This window comes from Manis javanica, chromosome 1, assembly GCF_040802235.1.
Source record: "Manis javanica isolate MJ-LG chromosome 1, MJ_LKY, whole genome shotgun sequence".
Classification (NCBI taxonomy): domain Eukaryota; kingdom Metazoa; phylum Chordata; class Mammalia; order Pholidota; family Manidae; genus Manis; species Manis javanica.
In genome coordinates, this window is record NC_133156.1 from 183,195,896 (window position 1) to 183,218,783 (window position 22,888).

Below are 22,888 nucleotides of genomic sequence, written 5' to 3' on the forward strand. Positions count from 1 at the left end.
TAAATATACTTAAAGAATTTTAATTTTTATCAATATTCATTCAAAGAATATTGATTATACCTCTACTATGTGTACCAAACACTCTTCTACGTTTTCGGGATTCAACAGTGAACCAAACAGATAAAAATCCCAGCCCTCATGAAGCCCATGCTCTATCTAGTAGGGAGGCGAGGTAGTTAGGACATCCAGCCCCTTCTCACAGCCACAGGAGGGAGGCCTGCGGAGCCTGAAAGATGGGGTGGTGACACCCTGGGGCAGCAGGCTTTTCATCCTCACCAGCCCACCAGGGCCTGTGGTCTAGAGCTAGCAGAACAGCAACAGGTGAGCATGCAGGACCCTCTCCTGTTCACACTCCGGGGTCAATTCCCATGCCTGGGCTGGCCCTCCCTCTCCTCCAGAGGAGGTTCTGAAAGCTGCAATTTCCCCCAGAGTCAGAAAGGCAGAGGAATCAAGTTCTCCACAGACTGAGCGGAGCCATCTGGGGAGAGAGAGTGAAATCCCAGCTGTCCTGGGAGGAAGTGGTCAACTTGTCACCCTGGAGTGCCTGCCCCACCCTGCAAAGCGCCACTTTCGGTGACCCTGGCTTGCGTGGGTGGCAACAACAGGCTGTGAGAGACAATCACCACCACATGGGGGTGCCATTGGCAGCCTGGTGCCCACAGCCTTTTCTCCCAGAGCTGCTGTTTCCAGTCTTTCTGGGTATAACGACCCAACCTGATAGAGGCTGGGGTCTAGACATTATGATTTAGGGGAGAGCCTGACTCTAGCATAGGAAGAAGGTGGCATAGACTTTTTGGTTAATTAAATGAGCTCCCAGACCTGGTTTTCTAGGGGCAGGGAACAATTTCTTAGTCAGGACAGTGAACACATTCTGGAAGACGGCACAGCATTTTGAGGATGACAGAAGTCACTAGTTTAGAGGAAAATGTATCTGTGTGTCTAGGCAGCAACTCTGAGTATCTTCTGCCAGCTAATGCCCTAGCCCTCTATGCTCCAGAATTCTTGTAACACTTGCTCCCGCACATCCAGAACTGGGTCAGGGCCTTGGCCCAATCCCCCCCTGTATGTCTACACCAGGCCTAGGGGAAAGACCCTCTCCCTTTGTATTGCTTTTACAAAGGCCACCTGTAAGTACCTCTACCTCTGTCTGCTGCTAGCAAGTCCTGTGGCTCAAAGCCCACCAACCTCAGGGCCCCCCTCCACCAATGAAAGTCCCAGACTCCAGTGAGGGTCATGGAAAAGTGAGGAGATCTGCCCTGGTTTTGGGAGGGGAGACTTAGGATAGAAGTGGGGCTGGCCAGCTGAGCATCAAGAAGGCTTCCGCCTGCAGGACAAGGCCCCACAGAGCACAGTATCCATGGCACAGCTCTGCCACTGAGCTCCCTCCATCCTGCCCACTCCTGCAGCCTGCACCCTGCTTCCTCTTTCCCCTCAAAGCCATGCTTTTGTGGCTACCTTACCCTCCTTGGATCTCACAGCACTTCCCACTCCCAGCTGTGTCTGTCCCAGGACCGGGATGCCAGGCCCTCTTCAAGGTGGCTCTGACGAGTCTTTCCTGACATCTCTGCTGCTGGGTCACTGGAACCGAGCCCGGTGGCTGAGTGTCCCCTTAACTAGCTCTGATTACAGCTTCTGTACTGTTGCTCAAAACACCCTCTGCCTGGGTCATTCAGGCATTTTTCTGTACAACAGCTGAGTTTCTGGACATTCTATAGGTTCATAAATCATCATTGTTATTGCAACCATCGTTCACAATGTAATGGGAATTATGTGAGGTAGGAGATATTGGTGGTTATAGACCCGGGCTCTGGGACCAGACTGGGTCCAATCATAGCTTTGCCCTTTTCTAGCTGGGAAGGCCAACTCTTTGACTTTTGTGTCTCAATTTTCCTTTGTGAAAAAATTGGAGTACATGAGCCTGTTGTGTGAATCAGGAAATTAATGCCTAGGATGAGCTTGTGACAGTGCACAGCTGTGGACTCCCCACTGCACAGCACTGGCTGTTCACATCACCCCAAAGGCCTGACTCCTCAGTATGAGGAATGTTCTATTATAACCTCTGCTTCACAGACAGCAAGATGACGCCTACAGAGTTTGAATGACTTGCCCAGCCATCCTATGACCCCTGCGCTGCAGAAGCTCTTCCCCTCTCACCCGTGACTAACCCTCCAGCCCTGCTCAAGTCTTAGCTCTTCTGTGAGGCCACCCCAGCCTCCAGGTCCAGGCTTCCACCTCCCCCTCCAAGAGGCTGACAGGCATCTTTCTGTATCTTGCTGGAGCTTGAGGCTACTGGCTGCTGCTGAAGCACAGCAGCAGAAATGACAGGCCCTCTGGCTGAAGGTCCTTGTGAGGAAATGACCTTTTGTTAGCTTCCTGGGGACAAAGCCTGTGAGTCTGTTCCTCTTCTCCATTCTTGGTGGAGAAGCACTTCTAACCCACATTAACCCTGCTGGTGATGTGGCCAAGATATTAACCCCAGGTCATTCTACTGTGGGTAGAGGAGGAGGGGCTTCCAGGTATGTGAAGTGTGGGGCATGGCAAGCAGGGCCTCGAGAGAGGAGTAGGGTCTGTGTGCCGGTGGGCCAGGTCAGTCTGGGCCCTATGACCTCGGTAATAGAGGCCATCAGATCAGTGGGGCTGGAAATCTGAGTTCTAGGCTCAGCTTGGCCACTGACCAGCAGCATGACTCCACTTTTCTGGCATTGATTTTCTCATCTGTACAATGGGAATAAAGTCTAGTTCCCAGGAATGTGGTGAGATAAAAATAATATGTACTATGTAATAAATAGTATGCAAAAATCATAATATGAATTTATGTGAATATGAATAATAGTGTGCAATTTCCAAGTTGATTTGGATAGGAATTCTGGACATTTATTATAAAATGTCATTCTTTGCCTCCCCTTATCAAACTTTTTTAGCAGCTCTTTCATGTCTTGACTGAGCTAAGGAGCTCAAGGCCGCTGTGTCTTATCCATGATCTGGTCTGTGTGACGAGGGGCTGCCAAGGGCACATGTAGATGAGGCAGAGTAAGGAACAGGAAAGACTGAAGAGGGGAATCTGCTGGGGCACAGGATGAAGCAAGAGGCCATTTTTCTGCATCTTGAGTTGGAAGATAAAATGTGAATCGGCACCCTCAACCCCCATCCTCCCTCTTCCCGGTGTCTTTTTGCACAGCAGAGGCAGGAAGGCCAAAGCTCCATTTTTCCAGAACCCCGTGTTTCCTGGGTTCTGGATGCCAATTAAGATGATTTCATTAGGAACAGTTTTGTGAGACTGAGAGCGTGTACCAGAGGCAGAGCTCACTCTCTGTCCTTTTGTCTTCTTCCTGCGGATAAGCCAGGGGGCGGTGTTTCTCTGCAGCTGTGTTCGGGCCCCTTCCTCAGCCCTGGGGGCCAGGTGGCAGTTGTAGGGACAGGGGTGTCCTGCTCCCGGGACTGCAGCTTTGGTGTGTGTTCTGAACTCAGAGCTCCTCATGCTCCTCGAGCCCTCCCAGAGATTGTGTAAGCACCTACCCCCTGAAGGAAGTCCCTTGGCATCTGCTTGGAATTCCCAGAAGAGGTTATGACCCTGCTCTGAACCTCGTCTTGGATGAATGTTCTGAGGACATTGCTGCTGGGAGGCCTGATCCCTGCCTGGCCCTGGTGATGGCAGAAGCTGGTAACAGGACAGCTGTGTTTCCGGAAATGACACCCAGGAGCAGTGACCGGAAGGAGCCCAGGTTCCTCAGCGATGAGGAGCAGAGAAGCACTGCTGACCTACACCTTTCATGCTGCCAGGGCAGGGAGAAATAACCTTTTTTGTTCATTAGGCTGTCACAGTATTGGGTGGTGGCAAGACAGCAGCATGAAGTCACTATCAGGTGTAACGCTTTAGCTCAAATAAGTTCCCGTGATTGCTCTCCTCAGAACAGATGGCTCAAGGTAGGACTTTAACTGTCAAGAGGCCAGAAAGTTATAGCTGGAGTTGATGGAGAGTGCACATATAAAGGAATTGTCTGGTGTTCTCACACCACTATGCACACCAGCTTGTCCACTCAAGGGACTGGCAATAAAATAGAATAATGTCAATAGTGTCCTTTTTGATGCTCAAAGAAACAAAATGGGTAAACTCCATTTGAAGCTTTATCTCCACACAGTTGGCACTTGTTGCCTTCTACGTGCCTGCTAGCAGACAATACCAAATGAACTTAGAGCAAACAAAATTTTCCTCTAGAAAAATAAAATTTTTAAATCATAGATATGACACATGCTTATTGTGAAAAATGCCAGCAATATGCTCATTCTCATTCTCAGGTCCACTGCTCAGGGACCCCAGTTAAGCATTTGGGGGTGTCCTCTTCCCCTGTCCTTCCCTTGGAGCAGTGCCATGTCAGGAACTGAGGAGATGGGGCCAAGGAGCTGGCTTCTGTGGCTAGGAAATGGCATATATGTGGAACTGAGCAAATAAATATACTGAGGATATTAGGAGTGTCTTGCCAATGGGTTTCAGCCCCAGGCAAGTTTGCTATGGATTCAATGTGACCAAAGAAAATGACAGCAAAATGTTCTTGGGGTGAAAGGGTTATACCCAACTTTATTCTCACAGTGGCAGGTCAGTCACTAAAATTCCATTCACTCAGAGTGAGTCTGTATGCAGCAGGCCGATCTCTGTCCCTGGGCCCCTCTGTCTGCACAGCCATCCTCCAGGCCTCTCTGCACAGTCGTCCCGCACAGTCTTCCTCTGGGCCTCTGTTCTCGGCGCTGCCACCACTCCAGCCTCTGCTCTGCTCTCCTGCAGCCCTGCCACTGTGTCATGCCCAGACCATTGGGTGGAGCTCTTTATATAGAGTCAACAGCCATGTATTGCCCACAGGTGTGCAGTGAGCTAGTCAACCATGGCCCGGTGAGAATCCTGGCCACAGAAACTCTCATTTTACCACAGGGAGTCAAGTTTCTCACTGTTGGAGAAGGGAGTTCTAAGCATGGAAAGGGGTAACTTGAGAGGAATCTGAGGTGTTGGATTGGAATTGGAGGGGAACTCATGCTTCTTAAATCCATTATATACCCACAGCTATGCATATAGCTATATAAGTGTGTGCACTTGTGTCTGTACATATGTGTATTTCCTGTCTGCAAAAAGGGCTTAAAAGCAAAGACATTCCAAAGGAATGAAGCATCCAGATCTTGGTTTCTAAATCCCATTTTCCACTAAAAGAGTTGACTGATTCCAGGGTTGGGGCAGAGAAAATTCAAGATGACACTGGAACATGTGCTTTTTTGGCACAAGTCAGAAAGCACTCAAAGGATGATGCGGGATCAGAACAAAAGGATAGAGGAGCCGACTTGCAAGGGCTCCCACATGCCAGATCTGGGATAATCTGAGCACCAAATAAATAATGATGTGAATGAATTACATCTTGTTGAATAAAATAGAAATTCGTGAACTCATTCTGAGATAAATACAAAATGAATAAATAAATGTAAAAGGGAAAGCTCTTCCCCTTACTAGGATGTCAACCATTTGGCTAGAAGAGTAGTGGTTAATTTAGGCAGGAGTCAGCAAGGAGGCTAAGGATATCGCCTCACAAAATATTTGTCAATTAAAAGGAAAAATTTGTTAACTTATGGTGAAGGAACCTGGCAGACAACACCTTGACCCAGTGATCAAGGTTAACATCGCCAGCGGTGGGACAGGTCAACATCATGTTTCTCCTGATACTACAAAGTGAGAAAAGCTGAGCACCATTTCACGGAGCCTCTGAGGGGAAGGCGCAACCTGGGACTGGGCAAGAAGAAACACTGGACAGACCCAGGTTGAGGGACAGCCTTCAGAATGAAAGATTTCTACTCTTTGAAATCATCAAAGTCATGGAGACAGGGCAAGACTGAAGAAATGCTTTAGAAAAAGAAAAATGGGGATATTTATAGAGGGTGATGCAGCAAATGTAAAAAAAAGTTAACAAGTAGAGACTCTAAGCAAAGGGGATAGAGGACCTCTATGTTACTGCTCTTTTAAATTTTATTTGAAAATGAATTTTCAAAAAGTTTTGTGTGTATCCATCAAATTTTTCTGGTAAATGTATATATGTACATAAATATGTTTGCATACATGGGTATATACATATATCCTGAAGCTCAGGCCCCAACCCAGATGGATCGAATCAGAATTTTGGTGATTGGTACCCATATCTGTGGATTAAAACTAAAACTTCCTAGGTGATTTCAGTGTGCAGCCAAATTTGAGAACCAGTGCCTTCCGTAATTAGTGTTCACCTGAATCACCTATACGGCGCGTGTGAAACTGATTCCTGGACGGACTTCCGGAGACAGGGACCCGGTTCGCGATGCGCCCGGCGGACGCCCTCCACGCTCCTCACGCCCCTCACGCCCCCGCGGGCCCCGTGCGGCCCCAGGTGCGGGCGATGAAAGGCCCGGCGGCCGGCGGGCCTGCAGGCCGCCATGGACCCTGCGCCCGCCCTCCTGCGTGCCCCGCAGGCCGAGGTGCTGGAGGACGTGCTGCGGGAGCAGTTCGGGCCGCTGCCTCAGCTGGCCGCCATCTGCCGCCTCAAGCGGCTGCCCTCGGGCGGCTACTCTTCCACCGAGGACCTCCAGCTGGTGCTGGAGCGGCGGCGCGTGGCCAACGCCAAGGAGCGCGAGCGGGTAAGCGCCGGGCCCCGCGAGGGCCGCCCAGGCCACCCGGGCTTGGCGACCCCCGGCCCTGCCCCGGGCAGGCTGACTTCTCCTCTTCCCGCGCCCATACCCGCTACCCACCGCCAAACCCCGGGCAGGACCCAGTGCAACCACTCACCGCTCACCGGCGGCTCCCGAGGGCAACTTGGACCACTGAGGCCCCTCGAGCCCCACCTTGGGAAAGTGACGGTGGCCGTGTTACCCTGCACCCCCGTCCAGCTGCTTGCTCGCTGACGCTGGGATGGCCCTCTCCCTGCGAACCCTCGGGCACTTGTGCAGGGACCAGGTCTGAGGGTGGGAGTGGAGACGGAGGAGGCCCCCAACTTCACAAATGTCTCCCAGTGGCAGGTGCTTTTAAAAAGCTTGGCGCCCGCCCGGGAGTTGCGCTTCAGTCTCCCAACAGAAACTGCTGGGTGGGTGCTTGGGGTGCAAAGGGCTCCCACCACCCGTTTTCGTTAACCTCTGAATCTCTGCCTGAAAGCGAGACTAGGGTGAAGGGACCCCTTGGAAGTTACTCTTTTCTTTTTTAAAGTAAGGAGACGCAATGCCTCGGGGAGCGCCCAGTCCCTCACTCCACTCCCTGTGAGGAGCAAGTGACTTTCGCGGACAGGCGGGGTACGCGGTAAATCGCAAACGGAATGGCCCTGTGGGACGGAGTCGGAGCGGCATCTGCTGGTAGCTTTCAGTATTTCTAACTAGGCTCGGGCCCCGAACTTGTCGGATCTGGGCTCCGTTCTGCCTGTCGCAGTCTTTGGGTTCGGTCGCAGCAGAGGCGGTCCTACAGAGGGAAGAATGGGGGTTGGAAGAGACAGGGGAGACTCCTCAGGCCTGAGACCTGAGGCTGTTCTGCCGGGCGCTGTGCCTCCACAGCCGGGGCCTTTTGGAAGTGTAGCCCCAGTGAATCAGTCAGGAGCTGTGTTTGGGAAAGGGTGTGAAGAGGAGGGTCCAAGAGCAGAAGACTTAAGGGAAACAAGTTGGGATAACCGCGGGGGTGGAGAGGCAGGGTTTTACCAGGCGCTAACCTGGTATTTATGAAAATAACCCGGAATCTGATGTCAAGATGTGGTCTCAAACAAGATTCTGATCCAGTTGCTTGAATTTTAAGTAGGCCTTCTCACCAGAAAATAATTACTTTCTGCGGAGAATTGATCCTGGTTTTATCAACTATTTTAAAACTAACAACCTTTATGATAAAACTGATGTATCTGGAAAACATAGAAATGACTGGGAAACAAAACATCCATAACAGATACAACTACCATGAAGTATTATTCTTGTGTATATCCTCCCAGAGTTTTTTCTAGTTATGTATGTCCCTTTATATACTTTTATAAAATTGTGATCTAGAGTAACTTTGTAATGTTTTTCACTTATTATTATCAAAAGCATTTGCTCATTCTGAAGCATTCTTTCAAAGAACAAGCTTTTGACTACATGGTCTGCCTGTAAGTGGACCATAACTTATCCAGTCTCCTATTGTTGGGCATGAATGAGTTTTCCAGCTTTTTCCTGATACATAAATCTGTGTGTTTGTCTGATAATTGCTTTAGCATAAAATTTATGCTAGAAGTGGAATTACTGGGACATAAGACATATACACTCTCATGACTTGCTACAAGTTGCCCTAATGCTTTGAAGAAATTTTTATCCCTTATAGGATATAGGAACTGTTCTGTTTGTCCATCCCCAGTGCTGGGTATGATTAACAAAACAAAATGAAACCAGCTTGGTACATGAAAAATCGTATCTAATTTCTGTTTTAATGTGTAGCTCTTTTATTAAAGTTCAGTATTTTTATCTGTTTATTGGTCATTGTATTCTGCTGTAATGGGCTATGTCCATTGTCCACTGTGATCTGGGATAGGAGGGGGCTTTCAATTAATATAAGTGAGTATACTGGCTTTATGATGTAGTGGGAGCCAGTTTTTTCAGGGCTTGTGTCCCCCAGGGTGGTAATCATCAGAATTCCAGGTTTTCTGAGGGATTAGGCCCTAGAGAATTAAAAAAAAAATGACGAGCCTTTTTCCACTTTTCAAATTTCACCAACATGCAGACTACTTGGACTCTACCACTTGACTCTCAGTTCATTTGGGAAAGAGGTTGAAGGCTTGATGGCACAAATGCTTGAGCAGACAAGTGTTTGTACATTTTATTAATTATCATCAGTACCACTTATTGGGGGCTTTCCACATGCCAGGTCAGGAAGAAGTGTTTTATTGTAATTATGTCTCCTAATCGCTGCAAAAGAGCCATGAGGAGGGTATTTTCCACTTCGCAGATAAACCAAGGCTTGGCAGTATGAAGTATCCTACGTACTATTGTAAAGCTAGTAAATGGTGGATCTGGGTTTTAAATTGTGGTGTATCGACTTAGAGCTTTTGGCCACTACCCACTGCCTCGACGTTACAGTGCAGTGGGTATGCTCTTGGAGGAAGAGGAGGGAGGTCAGCGTGGACTCAGGTGCCCCTTGCAGCCCACCCACCTGCAGTGCTGAGTTTGTGCCAGGAGCTGCACTGCCTGTGGAGCGGGGACTGTGGCCGGTGCCTGCTTATGTTCGCCACCAGGACAAGAGAGCTGTGGAAACGAGCCCTTACAAACCCTTCTGTGGTTTGGGGGTTGTCTGTACAAATTAGCTTCTCTGTGTGTCACTGTGCTTTTTTGCTTTCCAGATAAAAAATCTCAACCGTGGTTTTGCCAAACTGAAGGCACTTGTGCCATTTCTCCCCCAAAGCAGGAAGCCTAGCAAAGTTGATATTCTGAAAGGTGCAACTGAGTACATACAAGTTCTCAGTGATGTTTTGGAAGGAGCCAAAGACTCTGAGGTAAAGGCTTAAAAGTTTAGAACAATGATACTCACTGTTTATTGAACCCCTTTTATGTGCCAGTTTGAATAGACCTTCCAGTTAGTTTATAACAATCCTCTGAGCTATTTATGAGACTTGTTTTACAGAAGAGAAAACCAAAATACAGGTAAAGGCCATGTAGCTAAAAAATGTCAGGACTGGGGTTTGAATCCGGGTTTGTGAGAGCTTTGGAGCCAAGGTCTCAGCCATCCATGCACTTGCCTCCTGTCACTGTCGAGAGCACCTAGCTCCTAATCTTTAATAAGACTTTGACAGCGGCACATGAGAGGAGGCTTCCTAAAGCCACTCTGTGGTGGTGGTTTCCCTTCAGCAGGGTGCACATTAGGGCACAGAAGGTCTTCCCCTGGGAGAGGCCCTCCCTGAGGGCCAACCCTACTGGAGAGCTCAGCAGTGGTCTGGTTGTGTGAGTCTCATGGGTTTTTGTGACCATTCAGTGGGAGGACACGAATGAAGCTGCTTTGCAAATAAGCCCCGTGGTGTCACCACCATTATCAGGATGCATTGCTCAGAGATGTCCATTAGCAGTGGAAGGTGTGAGCTGGTGTTATGGGTCATTGAATGGAGAGGCAGACCCTGGAGGTCTGAAAGCAGATGAGTCATCAGAGGAGGAGGTAAGATATGAAGACAGAAATGAGCCCTAAGTGACACTTGACAAAAAGGAAGAGCCATCAGAGAGGAGAAGGTAGAGAAGCAAGATGGGGTCCTAGGTCAGGCAGGGTAGAACTGTGGGATGCTGAGGATGGGCAGCAGTAGTGTGAAAGGCTACTGAGAGGCCAGGGAAGAACACCTGGCCCAGCATTTGAGATGTGGAATAGGAGTGGGCTCGAAGTCAGCTCAAAGGGTGTTGAGATGTAGTTCTGGGGTTCAAGTAGAGAGAAATGGCCAATTTCAAGTCCATTCAACCTGGAAGCCTGAGACTGGAAAGAAGATTCAAAAGAATGGAAGAAAAGCTGTTAGGTCTGTAAAGGTCTTTTCTAACTAACAATGTGATCATGTTCAGGGACCAAAGAGAAGGGCAGATACTAAAGACTAAAGAAACCTGATCCTAAAAACTTAGGGAGAAATAGCTGGGTGTGTCATGGTCCTTTTAGGGTTTTCCCCTTATTTGCTAGTCCTACTTAGGTGACTACTGGGAGGTCACCTTCTGCAATGGTGCGAGTGGGTTTTCCTGTCATCAGATTGGATGGCCGGGTAGGGGCCTGGTCAGAGTGTTTGCACACGTGCGGGTGGCTGTCTTAGTTTTTCTTTGCAGCTTAATTATGTAATAACAGGAGTGCTTTGTTTGGTGCTACATTCATTATAAAATAGAGGATCTGTTCCAGGCTATAATCTTTTTGATGCAGTTGCCAATGCATAACAATTGAGCAATGGTTTCCTCTCCATGATAATGTAAGCATTGCCCTTATCACTTAAATGAAACGTCGTCTGTCAGAACTTTGAAATATATTGATTTAAATGTTCAAAGTCTGACTGTCATATAACACTGTTTGACCACTAAATATGGTTTCCAGAAACAAGATCCAGATCACCAGAACTATAGCAGCAATATTTCTGAACCACATATATCCTTGGCCAGAGAGCTATCGAGACACATCACCCAACATGCCAGCTGTGCTGTGGGCTTGAAGAATGAGGAAGAAGGGCCCTGGGCAGATGGTAGCAGTGGTGAGTTAGCCTACACTTGTCGTCAGTGTCATGTCTGCAACTGGAGTTATCTCCCCAACCAGGAGTCTGGTAAAAGAGTTTCTTCTTTTTTGTAGATGTCAAAAATTCAGAATATCTTCCTTGAGGTGTGTGATATTTTCCATTGCTAACAGATGACTGAAACAACATCATTTTGTGAAAGCACCTAGGTGGGGAGATAGAGTTTGCCTGTTTGGAAAATCTATTATGTTTCCAAATTAATTGGTAAGCAGTTCCAGGGAAAAGCAGGCCTTACAGAATCACCTAAATACAGAGCTGAGCATATTTTTTATTAATAACTAGACACCATAATTATATGATGTAAGTAAAATATTGATACTTTTAATAACAATTAGTGCATCAAAAGTTTTCCTGATTCTGAGGTCTCCAGAAAAAGACAGCAGCGTGTTATACATACCGATGCATGGTGATACCATATATGCCTGCACACATTTGTTTTTTTATTGAGTTGGCCTTGTAGGAGGCAGTATTTTCTAAATAATAGCAAAGGAGTTTATTTAACAGCTCTTATTACTTTTCCAAGCTGAGGAAGCTGCTGAAATTAGCAGCCTGTTTCTCCAAGTCTAGCAAGTGGACTTTTTTCCCCTTGCTGTGTCTCAGTGCTACACAAGTGAGACGCCTTTGCTGCATCCTGCAGCATGGCTGCTACTGAAGCAAGAAAGGCTTGTAGGAGTCTGGAACCAGGCATACTGTAACACGCAAGCTGCTTACTGTGACAGAAGGGACAGTAGGGCCATGGAGTAACAAACAGTGGTTGGTGGGCAGCAGTTTAGAATAGTAGTTGAGTGCAGGACTCTAGAGACAGAATTTTAAGGTTCAAATCCTGGTTTTACCACTCGCTAGCTGTGTGACTTTGGGTGGGCTCTTGAATCTCTAATCCTTAGTTTATGTGTCTATAGAATGAAAATGATAATTGTGCCTACCTTGTACATAAGGTAACTGTGAGGTTCAAATGACATCGTTTTGGTCAAGTGTCTAGCACAGTATCTAGCTTGTCAGTGTTTCCTTGGGCATACATTGTTAAACCTGTTTGACTCACCATGAAGCGTCAGTGTTGACTGGTGAGCAATCAGCAGTACACTACAGGCATTGCAGCTCTGTTCTTAAAAGGTGTTCTGGCTTTTCTTGCTTGGTTCTCACCCATGCACCACTCTGCTTTGAGTTCCGACAGGCTTCTTACTGAGTGGCTAGCCTTGGCTCCCATTTCTGACTTGATTGCTGTCTTCTAAGAATTCCACTTGTGCACATGCTCAATCTCGATTTCACATTCTGGCTACTTGAAATAGAAACCTTCCCTTGCCCGTCAACCATTAGGGGACAGAATTCCTGTTGCTACTATATGAGCGGACTGGGGGTGACTGAGAACAACAGAAAAAAATGAAGCTGAACCTTCGCCTTGGCTATTTAAGTTAGTAATGCTTCCATAAATGTTAGTTTTAATATGTACTAGGTATTAAGGCAAGAATCTTACTTGCCTTTAATATCACTGATCCTTATCAGGTAGGTATCACCATGCCAGTCACCAGAAGGTGACTCCACCTTCTGGCCAATACTGTTAGACCTCGGCTGGTAGAAGAGCAGGCTTACACTTTGCAAAAGCCGCAGCAACAGTGTGTGTACAGAAGGTCCTTGTTTTCCCGGGATAGTTGATCCTGGAAATAGGCCATTTACAGTAAGTAGATTTAAAGTGGGCAGACCAACATTTTCTAGTAAGAAACAGAAAAGTTCTGACTGGAACTTTACTTTTAAAAAGGAACAAGACACTAAATTTTAAGTCTTTTAACTAACCAAGGTTAAGTTGTTAATTGGAAGAGTGTGCTAATTCTTAGAATGAACAAAGAATGAATCACATATTTGAGATGTTTATCTCAATGTAACTTCTTTTAGCAGGTAACTCCTGGCAAGTGTGATTTTCCAGGCTTGAAGGTAAAGAGTGCCATTTTTGCACAAGTATTCTAGATTTCCATCAGTTTTGTCAATGGTTTCTCATTGGCATTCGAACAATTCATTTTTAAAGTAAACAACATTTATTCTGAAACAATAATCAGCTTATAGAAAGGCTGCAAGTACAGTACAAAGAACTTTTTCTCCTGACCCATTTGAGAGTCAGTTGCCCACAAGATGCTCCATGGCCTCTAATTACTTTCGTGTGAATTCCTTCCAGTGGGACAATCTCCTGCACGACTGCGGTGCAGCCATCCAAACCAGGAAGTTCATGGCATCACTGCCACATATCCTCAGGCTCTGCTCAGGTTTCACCAACAGTCTTAATAATGCCCTTTCTAGTAAAGGGACCAGCTGAGAATCATGAGTTGCATTTAGTTGTCATGTCTCTTTAGTTTCCTTCCATCTGGTATAATTCCTTGGTCCTTGATGATTATTTCTTTAACAACCTTGACACATTCGAACATTACAGGCTAGCTGTTTTGGAGAACATTTCTTGATTCAAGTCTGTCTGTTTCCTCCTGGTTGGATTCAGAATGCATCTTTGGCAGGAATATCACAGAAGTGGTGCAGTTTCCTATGCGTTGCATCCTTGGAGATGGGACAGATTTTGATTCGTCCTATTGCTAAGGATATTCGCATACTCAGTGTGGTGAACACCAGGCCTCTCTAATTTAGAGTTAGCCTTTTTCTTTTGTGTTTTGTGCAGAGATTTTTGAAACTATCTAGATATCTTACTACTCATTAAGCATTCTACATTTATTAACCTTTCTATTTTGAAATAATGATAGATTCATAAGAAGTATAAAGATAATGCAGAGAAGTCCCATGTACTCTTAACTTGGTTTCCCCCAAGGGCTGTAGCTTATGTAACTATAGTACAGTACTGACCAGAAAATCAATATCAGTACTACATGTATATGGTTTCATGTCATTTTATCACATGTGTAAATCTGTGGAAAACCAACCACTGCAATCAGGATCCAGTGCTGTTTCATCACCAGAAAGCTCTCCTGCATGCTACCCTTTCATAGTCACATCCATGTATCCCTGACAGCCACTAAGCTGTTCTCCATCTCTTTGATTTACCATCTTGAGAACAGCATATACTACATGGAATCCTTAGAGACTGGCTTCTGTCACTTAGCACAGAGCCCCTGAAATCATCCCAGCTATTCTATCAATGGTCTGTTCCTCTTACTGCTAAACATTAACCATGGGATGGATGTGCTGCAGCTGAGCCATTTACTTATTATAGAACACTTTGTTTCTGTATTCATTTTTTATAATATAGACACATGGTTTTCTGTTTAATTCAGTAGATTATTATATTGTCATATAATATATATATATTTCATGATTTATTTTGTCACTCAAATTGTCCTATTGGCCCCTTCAAGTGGGGCTTTGTGCTTGACATGTCTCCATCATTTTTTGATCACTTCCTTTCTAGTAAAAAGATGTTCTGAGCTCAAGCATCTTGTACTCGCCCACCCCCAGGCCTGAAATGAGCCTTTCATCAAGGCGACCCTGTGTGTGACTGATCTCCCATCTTGTGCCATCTCTCCATGACTCTTCGCCTCACCCTTTTTGGGCTTTAGCACCTGTATTAGCTTACAAGTGCTGCTGTAACAACATACACAGACTGAGTGGCTTAAACCATAGAAACTTATTTCTCATAGTTCTAGAGGCTGGCAGTCTAAGAGGCTGTCAGCAAGTCTGATTTATTCTGAGGCCTCTATCCTTTGCAGATGGCTTTTCCTCCGTGTGTGTGGCCCTGGTGTCTGTGTGTCCAGACTTCCTATTCTTGTAAGGACACCAGGCATATTAGTGCCCACTCTAATGGCCTCATATTCACTTAATCACCCCTTTCTATTCCCTTTCTCCAAGCAGTCACTTTCTGAGGTGCTGGGGGTTAAGGCTTCAATCACTTAATTTTGGGGGGACACAATTCTGCCCCCCAGTACCTATGACAAGCTGCCTCTCCATAAGAACCCTCTCTCTGGCTCTGACATTCACCCTCACCCCCCACACAGGTGCTCCTCACCTGCTTGGGGTCCCCATGTTGGGTGGCCTGCACACATGGATGCCTGTCATACTCGGCTTGGGCTTCTCTTCCCAGTGCTGTGCCGCCCATCTGCCTGGACACCCTCCTCATGCCCTCCTTACCTTGTTTGGAGCTGACTTCCCATGCCAGGCTACCCTTCACCCTAACTGGGCTTGGGCTTTACTAATTTGCACAGGGCCTCCTTCCCCCCTGGTGTGACCTCTTTCGTCCTCTAGGTCTGTGCTGGGCTGCCAACGTGTTTGAATGCAGTCCTCACCCTCAGCCTGCAACGCTGCACTCCAGGCTCCCCATCTCACTGTTCACTACGCCATCAGGACTGAATTGTTCAGGGAGGGGAAATCTTTTTTCTTTCAAGTGCCTACTGTGTGACTGTCATTCTGGCTGATTTTCTTTTTGTTAATAGATTTAATTCTGAGATCCTTATTTGCATATGGCTTGAGCAGTTATTTAGTATCACTTTTAATAATTTTATAGAAGCTTGCATCTTAGTCAGGAACCAGGATGGAGCAAGATAAAGGGACCAAAGACACAAAGCTCAGGCTGGCCTTTATTTGCCACATGATCTTCATAAGGGTTCAGCCCAGTTTACCTGAAAGGGTGACTACATAGGTTTTCAGGATCCTGGCCAGATACCCTAACTGGAGAGCTGGGGACAGCTATTAACAGGCTCGTTGGTCTGAAATGCCTATGTACAAAGGGGTTTAGGATTTGAGAGGCATATGCTGTACCCCGCCTTCCCCCACCAGCTTCAGTATGTGGGAGTGGTTAGCCTTCTTCCTGCTTGGAGAGGATCTGAGGCTTGCTGGCAGAGACTGCATTTTGGGGGATTTTGGGATGGGGTCAGAACAGGCTGTGCAAGATCAACAACATTCCTGAATGGCAAAATCCCAAATGAGGTTCATAAGAATCTGCTGATGGCAGGGATGGAGATTAACTGCTCAGGCCAGAGCAGGTTCACTTGGGGACTGACTCAGCAAGTATATGTGTGGATGGAGAAGGCCCTGAGCCATGTGAACCTCTGGCTTTGGGGGGACAGGGATTCGTGTCAAGGTCCAGGTAAGGCTTGTTTAGAAATAGACTTTCAAAGTGTAGGGTTTTTCTACTTGGGGCCTGGATGTTGCTGGGTGACAAGATGCTCACTAACCTACCATTGTTTATTCCTTCTATTTGTCACCCATGCTATGGCATTTGACATCGTGTAAGGATTTGAATTTTGTTCAGTTGCCTGTGATCCTCTAGAGTCTGTGTCCCTGGACAAAGACCACCCTCAGTGTTGGAGTGAGATGCCACTTGTGCTGGGGTCAGAGGGGTTCTGGAAAGGGATATATGGATGAACATAAGTGTCTATTGTGGAGCCCGGATATGCCAGCCTCATACACTTCTGAATTTTGGCCTGTCTTGGGAGTGTTCCTTGGAGAGTTTCTGAGAGAATGAGGAGTTTGTGGGTAGTAGGTTTCCACTATGCCCCCCTGCAGGTTGTGGTAATCTGTGCATTTAATTAATCACTGGAGACATTTCTTCTAATCATATTTTAAGCTCTGGACTGAGATGGTCCAGCTAGTGGGGATGAATTACCACCCTTGAACTCCCTGAACCATCTGTTGTCTTGCCTTCCATCTCATGCGACCCCAAGTAGTGGCCAAATGTGACTGCAGGTCTTGCACTGCAGTGGCGTGGCAGGTCTAGGCTTTCCTCTGGGAAGCACATTTGTCTGTTCAGTGGTGGCTTCGGGGGCATGTGCTGATGAGTTTAGCCAGCTAAGTGTTTGAAAAACTTGAACTTCCCTGTTGATGGGTCCGTGCTCTCTAGTTTGTCATTTTCCACCACCCCTTGTTATATCACCAGTTTAGGCATTTAACTTTGCAGCCCTGAACCAAGGGCACTGGTGCTGGAGGGAAGACTCTGCAGTGGTTGCATCTGGCTTGGGAAGTTACGGCATCTTTCTAAGCTTTGGGGCTTTAGGGTTTGGTGCTCTGAAGCCATGAACGCTGGTGGTTCCCTGGGACCTTTGGCAGGTGAGATCTGGGGCATGCAGGACAGGGTCCATCTGACCTTGGACTGACGCCACTCCTGGTGGAGGGTTCTCCAGGCTGCAGCTACTCAGGAGGAGATCCAAGCAGCACCCAAGGACAGCCCAATCTGATCAAGATAAGAAAATGTTAGCGGGAGGATAAACTTCTATTTCTTTCTGAAAATGAAAGGGAGATTTCTTTTGTTGGTACCCTAATTTTTCTGTGGAGACAAAAGATTGACTCCATCAAGGAAGTGGGTTTAACATATGTGTGAGAGTGTGTCAGTGTGTGCCTGCCCACGGAGTTTGGTGCGTTTGACAAGGTCTCTACCTGGTTTGTGCCCTTAACAGTCAGTGAGCTGAGCATAATCTGAGAAAGCCAATAGTTCCTTCTCTCTTTCTCTGACGTACAGTGGGTCTGGTGGTTAGATGAATTGAAGTAAGTCCTCATCTGTTCTAGTGGATTTCTTGAGGGACTACTTACGAGTTTTATAAAAGGCTTATCTCACTGGTCCCACATGGATAGAGGAAAATGGCACACATCGGATGGAAGGTTCTTTCTAAGGGAGAGGCAGGACTTCTGTGCTGCTGATCTCCCCTGGGACAGATGGCTCTCTGGGTTAGCAGAAAACTGCCAGATGCTAGGACCCCATAAGCTAGCCCCTGAGGAGGTCAGTGTGTCTTCCTACCTTCCATCCTCTCCCTTTATTTTAATCCCTGGATTTTCTAAAACATCAGGGATAAAATGGACTTTAAAGACACAATGTTAAAAGTAGATCTTCTACTGGGAGGGTAAGGGATGATAAGTACAACTCGATTGCTTTTAGGAATTCTCTTTGGATCACTCACCTCCTTTTAGAAGACATTTACCTCTGGGAATGTGTCCTTCTAGCAACTCCAGTGTGGAGGATGGGCCTGGGGCACTTGCCTCATCAGGGTGCTCTGAGGTGAGAGGAACTGAGGGAAGAGTCCTTCTTCTTGCATTATGTGATTTCAGCCAGGTCCCCAAGGAAAGTGACAGACCACATGGAGCTTGGTAGGCAAAGCTCTGGTTCTTTTGAAGGAGCTTCATTTGCTGGAAGATCATGTGTGCGGATCTCCCTCTAGACATGAGACAGTGAGGCTGTGGCCAGCACACTAGGTTCTGATCTCTGTGTTCTGGTTGGACTTTCATGCCCTGAAGCAGGACTGACAATTATGAGCACAATTTAGATGGGAAGATATATAACTTTCCACACTGTACTTGTTGATAACCCAGTGAGACCCTTATGATTCAGATGGTGGGAAAGGTCTTAATCTTGCCCTATTAAGATCTTTCTTTGAGTAAATACTGAACTGCTTCAGTGTTCATAATCCCTATGGGGGCTCTTTGCTTCTTAAGTGATCTCCCCATTCCTCGTCCTCCTTCAGGTGCAGTGAGAGGTGTATGCACTGTTGAGGCTGAAACAGGAGCTCTTCTGTGTGTTGTCCCATCTCTGACCCCAGCTAGTCCTCTGGCCTCCAGTCTTGGGCATTGTTGAGCTGACATCTGCTGTGGATGTCCATGGCCCCACTGTGGCTTCTCCTCTCTAGGTCAGGCTTGATAGGCCTTCTAATTCCAAACCCAGGCTGCTTCTTGTCTTCCTGGATATGTGGCTGCCCTTGGGCTCATATACCTGATGATGTCCCCCAGCCATGTAAGCACCAAACTTCCGCGAGAGACTATGTCCCAAGAAGTGGATGCAAATCCTTGCTTTCTTGAGATATTTATTACTTTATCTTGGGTTCTATTCCTTATATAACTCTTTCTTATCCCTCGGATGGGCCCAGGGTGGCATGGTATAAGGGCCCTTCCCAGGGGTCAGGCAGCTTTTATATACTAGTTCCATCCCTTCTGAGTAACTCTTTCCTACTGTGTCAACCTTCTTCTCCATTTTTGGTTGTAGGAAATCTTTCACACAATATGTCTTGCCTCCTCCCTGCCCTCTGACCATGTGATGTGCGGCCATCTGAGCCCCGGCCCACCAGAACCTACATGTTTGTTATTTTCCCTTTCATCTAAGTCGTCTTCTTTCAAGGGACTGGCTTGCTTTGTTCAGCTAGGAAATGAGATCTAAAGCCGAGAGTGAGGACTTCTTGTCCATATCTATCTGCCCCTGTTCCCCACACCCCGACCAAGCCTTGGCTCAGTGGGTGGAGGGAAATGCACTGGATAATGTGTCAAGCTGTCCATCTCCACAACCCATAACAGGAGCATGCCCGCCTTGTTAGAGGGGCTGAGCAGCTCACTGGGTTTCTGTTCCTCAGATACCTTCTTCTTGGACCTTCAATTCCTTGACTTAGAAGAGGCAAGGCTAATGGGCATTTTTAAATGAATTGTGAGAATGAGACATTGATAAACTTCAGCAAGTTTTCATATTCTGATTCTAAGGCAATGATCTAAAATAGACTATGGGCTGATAGGATTAAATTATCCTTAAATCCTTCAGGTAAATGCAGCAATACATGAGTTTTTCTCTCAGGTGTAAAACATTTTGGATATGTAAAAGGTTAAAAAAATTCTTAAATAAAACTTCTAAAGTTAATTTGAATTCAAAGAAAACTTGATCACATGTATAGTAGATAGACTTGACCAAGATCAGAAAAACATAGTTATTGATACTTATTTTGTGCCAGGTACTATTCCTAGTGGCTTATACATATTAACCTACTTCATATTCATAACCACCCGGTGATGTAGAAACAATTATGTCTATTTTATGTATCAGGAAACTAAGGATGAGAAGTTAAGTAACTTGTCCAATATCGAGTGCATCAATGAAAGGTGGAGTTGGGCATATGGGTAGTAGCTACCTTTCATCTAACAAATTCACCCTTGAGAGTAAATGAGAGTGGACTAGCATATAGAGAAATGTGTTTTTTAAGCTAAATTAAAGCATTTGATTGCAGTATTTTATTGCCCACAATGATTATACACCTGGGTTCTAATATCTGAACTGCCTGACCATGATTTGAGTGACTTTGTTTTGTAGTTACGGATTTGTTTTTTCTTCAAGTTGAGATTTCAGAAAAATGAGAAGACCCCAAATGATCTTCACCATCTTTGTAAAACCACTAATGCAAATATGCTAAAATCCTTTTAAAATGTTTCCTGTACAACTGAATTATGAATTATCATAGGGTAGATAGCGTTGTGTGTCCTGTTCTTTTTCTAACATGTTCTGAGGTCAGTATATAGTGTTTATAACAAATTTTAATGGTTCATTAAATGGGGCAATTTTCTAATTGTTGGATATTTAAATTGGGAGTTTTTTGTTCTTATAAACATGGCAAATAACCAGATGTGTTTAGCTCTTTCTGCAGCATTTATTTATTTATTTTATTAAGGTATTACTGATATACACTCTTCCTTCTCCCTCCCTCCCCAACCCTCCCTTTTGTCCCCCGCTAGTCCCTTCTTGGAGTCTATGAGTCGGCTGCTGTTTTGTTCCCTCAGTTTTGCTTCATTGTTGTACTCCACAGATGAGTGAAATCCTTTGGCACTTGTCTTTCTCCACCTGGCTTATTTCACTGAGCATAATACCCTCTAGCTCCATCCATGTTGTTGCAAATTGTAGAATTTGTTTCTTTCTTATGGCTGAGTTTCTGCATTTTTTTTAGGATAGATTCTCAGAAGTAGAACTCCTGAGCCACAGGTGGGTATAATCTATGACTTGATGTGTGGTGTCAATTTATACTGCATTCAGCTATGTAAGAGTGCTGATTTCATCATATCCGTGGAAACCAACAATGGGATACATTAATAATGACACTTTTTTTTGCCCATTAGAATTTTATCTTTAAATTTAAATATCTTGATTACTAATGAAATGATTTTTTTTTTTTACATATTTCTTTCACGAACTGTTCCTATTCTTTAGACATTTACAAAGGACTCTCTTCTCTATTTTAGGTGCCAAGTATGAAAAGTGACAAGGCTGGCCCAGGGCTACTTTGTAGAGACCAATAAATGCAGTTCTTGAAAATTTTGGAGTCTCATTTTTTAGCAACATTGTGTGATAATTCAGTTTATCAGTTACCCTTTAAATGGCCTTGCCTGTCACAAATTTACTCAATTCTACTTTCTCCTTAATTTCATGCTTTGAAGAAGCAGGCTTCAGGGCCTTCAGCCTTCACTCTTATCTCTCAATCCCAAAGAGGTTTCCATCCTCCTCTCAAGACTACACCTAATATATTTCATTCCATCTGTTTTCATCACTTGAAGAAGAAGTGCCTGTTACCCTTCCTGAGGAAATTAGTGCCTAATAGGAATACAGATTGAAGCTAAAAGAGCATAGTGGTAAGCATTGGCCATGGGGCGTGAGGATTTTCAAGGCTATCCAAGTGCCCTGCTAAGGCCATCTGACACCTTTGCCAGCTAGACACCCAAGCACTTGGAGCACAGAGGCAGTCTCCATCTTTCTAACAATTGCTCACAAAGACACAGCACTTAATATATTTTGGGTCTGTTCCCCATACTATGTCAACTTGTTCTCATACCAGTCCTATGAGACAGGCATGATAAACCCTGCTTGACAGATGTGGAACCCAAGGCACGGAGCATGTATTGTCCACTTAGGCTGCCAAAACACAAACCGCAGACTGGGTGGCTTAAAGAACAAATTTTTTTCTTGAAGTTCTGGAGGCTGGGAAGTGCAAGACCAAGGACTGAAGGTTTGATTTCTGGTGAGACTGCTTTATGTAGCTTGCAGAAAGCTGCCTTCTCTCTCTCTGGCTTCGCATGATGGAGAGAGAGAGCCTGTGTGTGAGCGAGCAAACTCTGGTCTCTCTTTCTCGTCTTACTAAGGACACTGGCAGATTAAGGCCCCACACTTATGACCTCATTTAACCTTGATACTTCCTACCTGTCTCTTAGTAAATAGTTATACAGGGTGGTAAGGCTTCAATGTAGAATTTTGGGGGGACAATTCAGGCCATAGCATTCTGCCCAAATATCCCAAATTCATGTCCTTACACAAAATTCACTCCATTCCAAGTCTTGTTCCAGTATCATTTCTAAAATCTGAAATCCAAAGTCTCATTAAATATCATCTAAATACATTTGGGTGACACTCAAGATATGATTCATCCTAAGGCAAAAATTCCTCTCTATAAACTGTGATCCTGTGAAATCAGAAGTTATGCACTTCCAAAATAGAGTGGTGAATAGGCATAGGATAGACATTCCCATTCCAAAAGGGAGAAACTGGAAAGAGGGAAGGAGGTGATGGGTCCAAAGTGAGCCCCAAACCTAGCTAGGCAAATTCTGCTTTATCTTAAGGCTTCAAAAGAATCGCCTGGCTCAGTGTCCTATGTTGCAGGCCCACTGGAATGGCCACATCATGGCCCACAGCTCTCTTTGGTGGCCCTGCCCTCTGAAACCAGCAAGAAACTAACTTCCCTCTGGGCCTGTGGCTGGAGGAGTGGCACCCCAATCTCGGAATCACCTTTGGGGTCATTCTTCCCTTTTCTGGAGAATAGAGCACGTTTGCCCCTAAATAGCTCTCTGGGCTAGTCCTGTAGAATCTGAGAAGTTTGACGACCTGCCTTTATTCTGTCCTGCTTTCTTGGTCCCCCTTAGTTCAAACAGGCAGTGGTTTTGATGGT

General features: G+C 45.8%; 2 protein-coding genes across 3 annotated transcripts in view; both read left to right on the forward strand.

Annotated features, from left to right (window-relative positions):
* The first annotated feature begins 4,344 nt into the window (after positions 1-4,344).
* Positions 4,345-21,325, forward strand: FIGLA (folliculogenesis specific bHLH transcription factor). Of its 2 annotated transcripts, XM_017660899.3 has the most exons (5): positions 4,345-6,642; positions 9,342-9,494; positions 11,048-11,201; positions 20,903-20,937; positions 21,195-21,256. In XM_017660899.3, exons 1-4 carry the CDS (start codon positions 6,442-6,444, stop codon positions 20,905-20,907), a joined length of 513 nt encoding a protein of 170 aa, XP_017516388.1. In that variant the 5' UTR covers positions 4,345-6,441; the 3' UTR covers positions 20,908-20,937; positions 21,195-21,256. The 2 variants fall into 2 exon arrangements, with proteins under 2 accessions (XP_017516388.1, XP_017516387.1); XM_017660898.3 differs by lacking the exon at positions 20,903-20,937 and having other exon boundaries at positions 21,195-21,325.
* The window catches only part of ADD2 (adducin 2), a 113,701-nt gene continuing 97,345 nt past the window's right edge, over positions 6,533-22,888 (forward strand). Inside the window, exon 1 of the mRNA XM_073211810.1 lies at positions 6,533-6,642. The gene's annotated coding sequence lies outside the window, so the exon portion shown is untranslated. The remainder of the gene's footprint in view (positions 6,643-22,888) is intronic.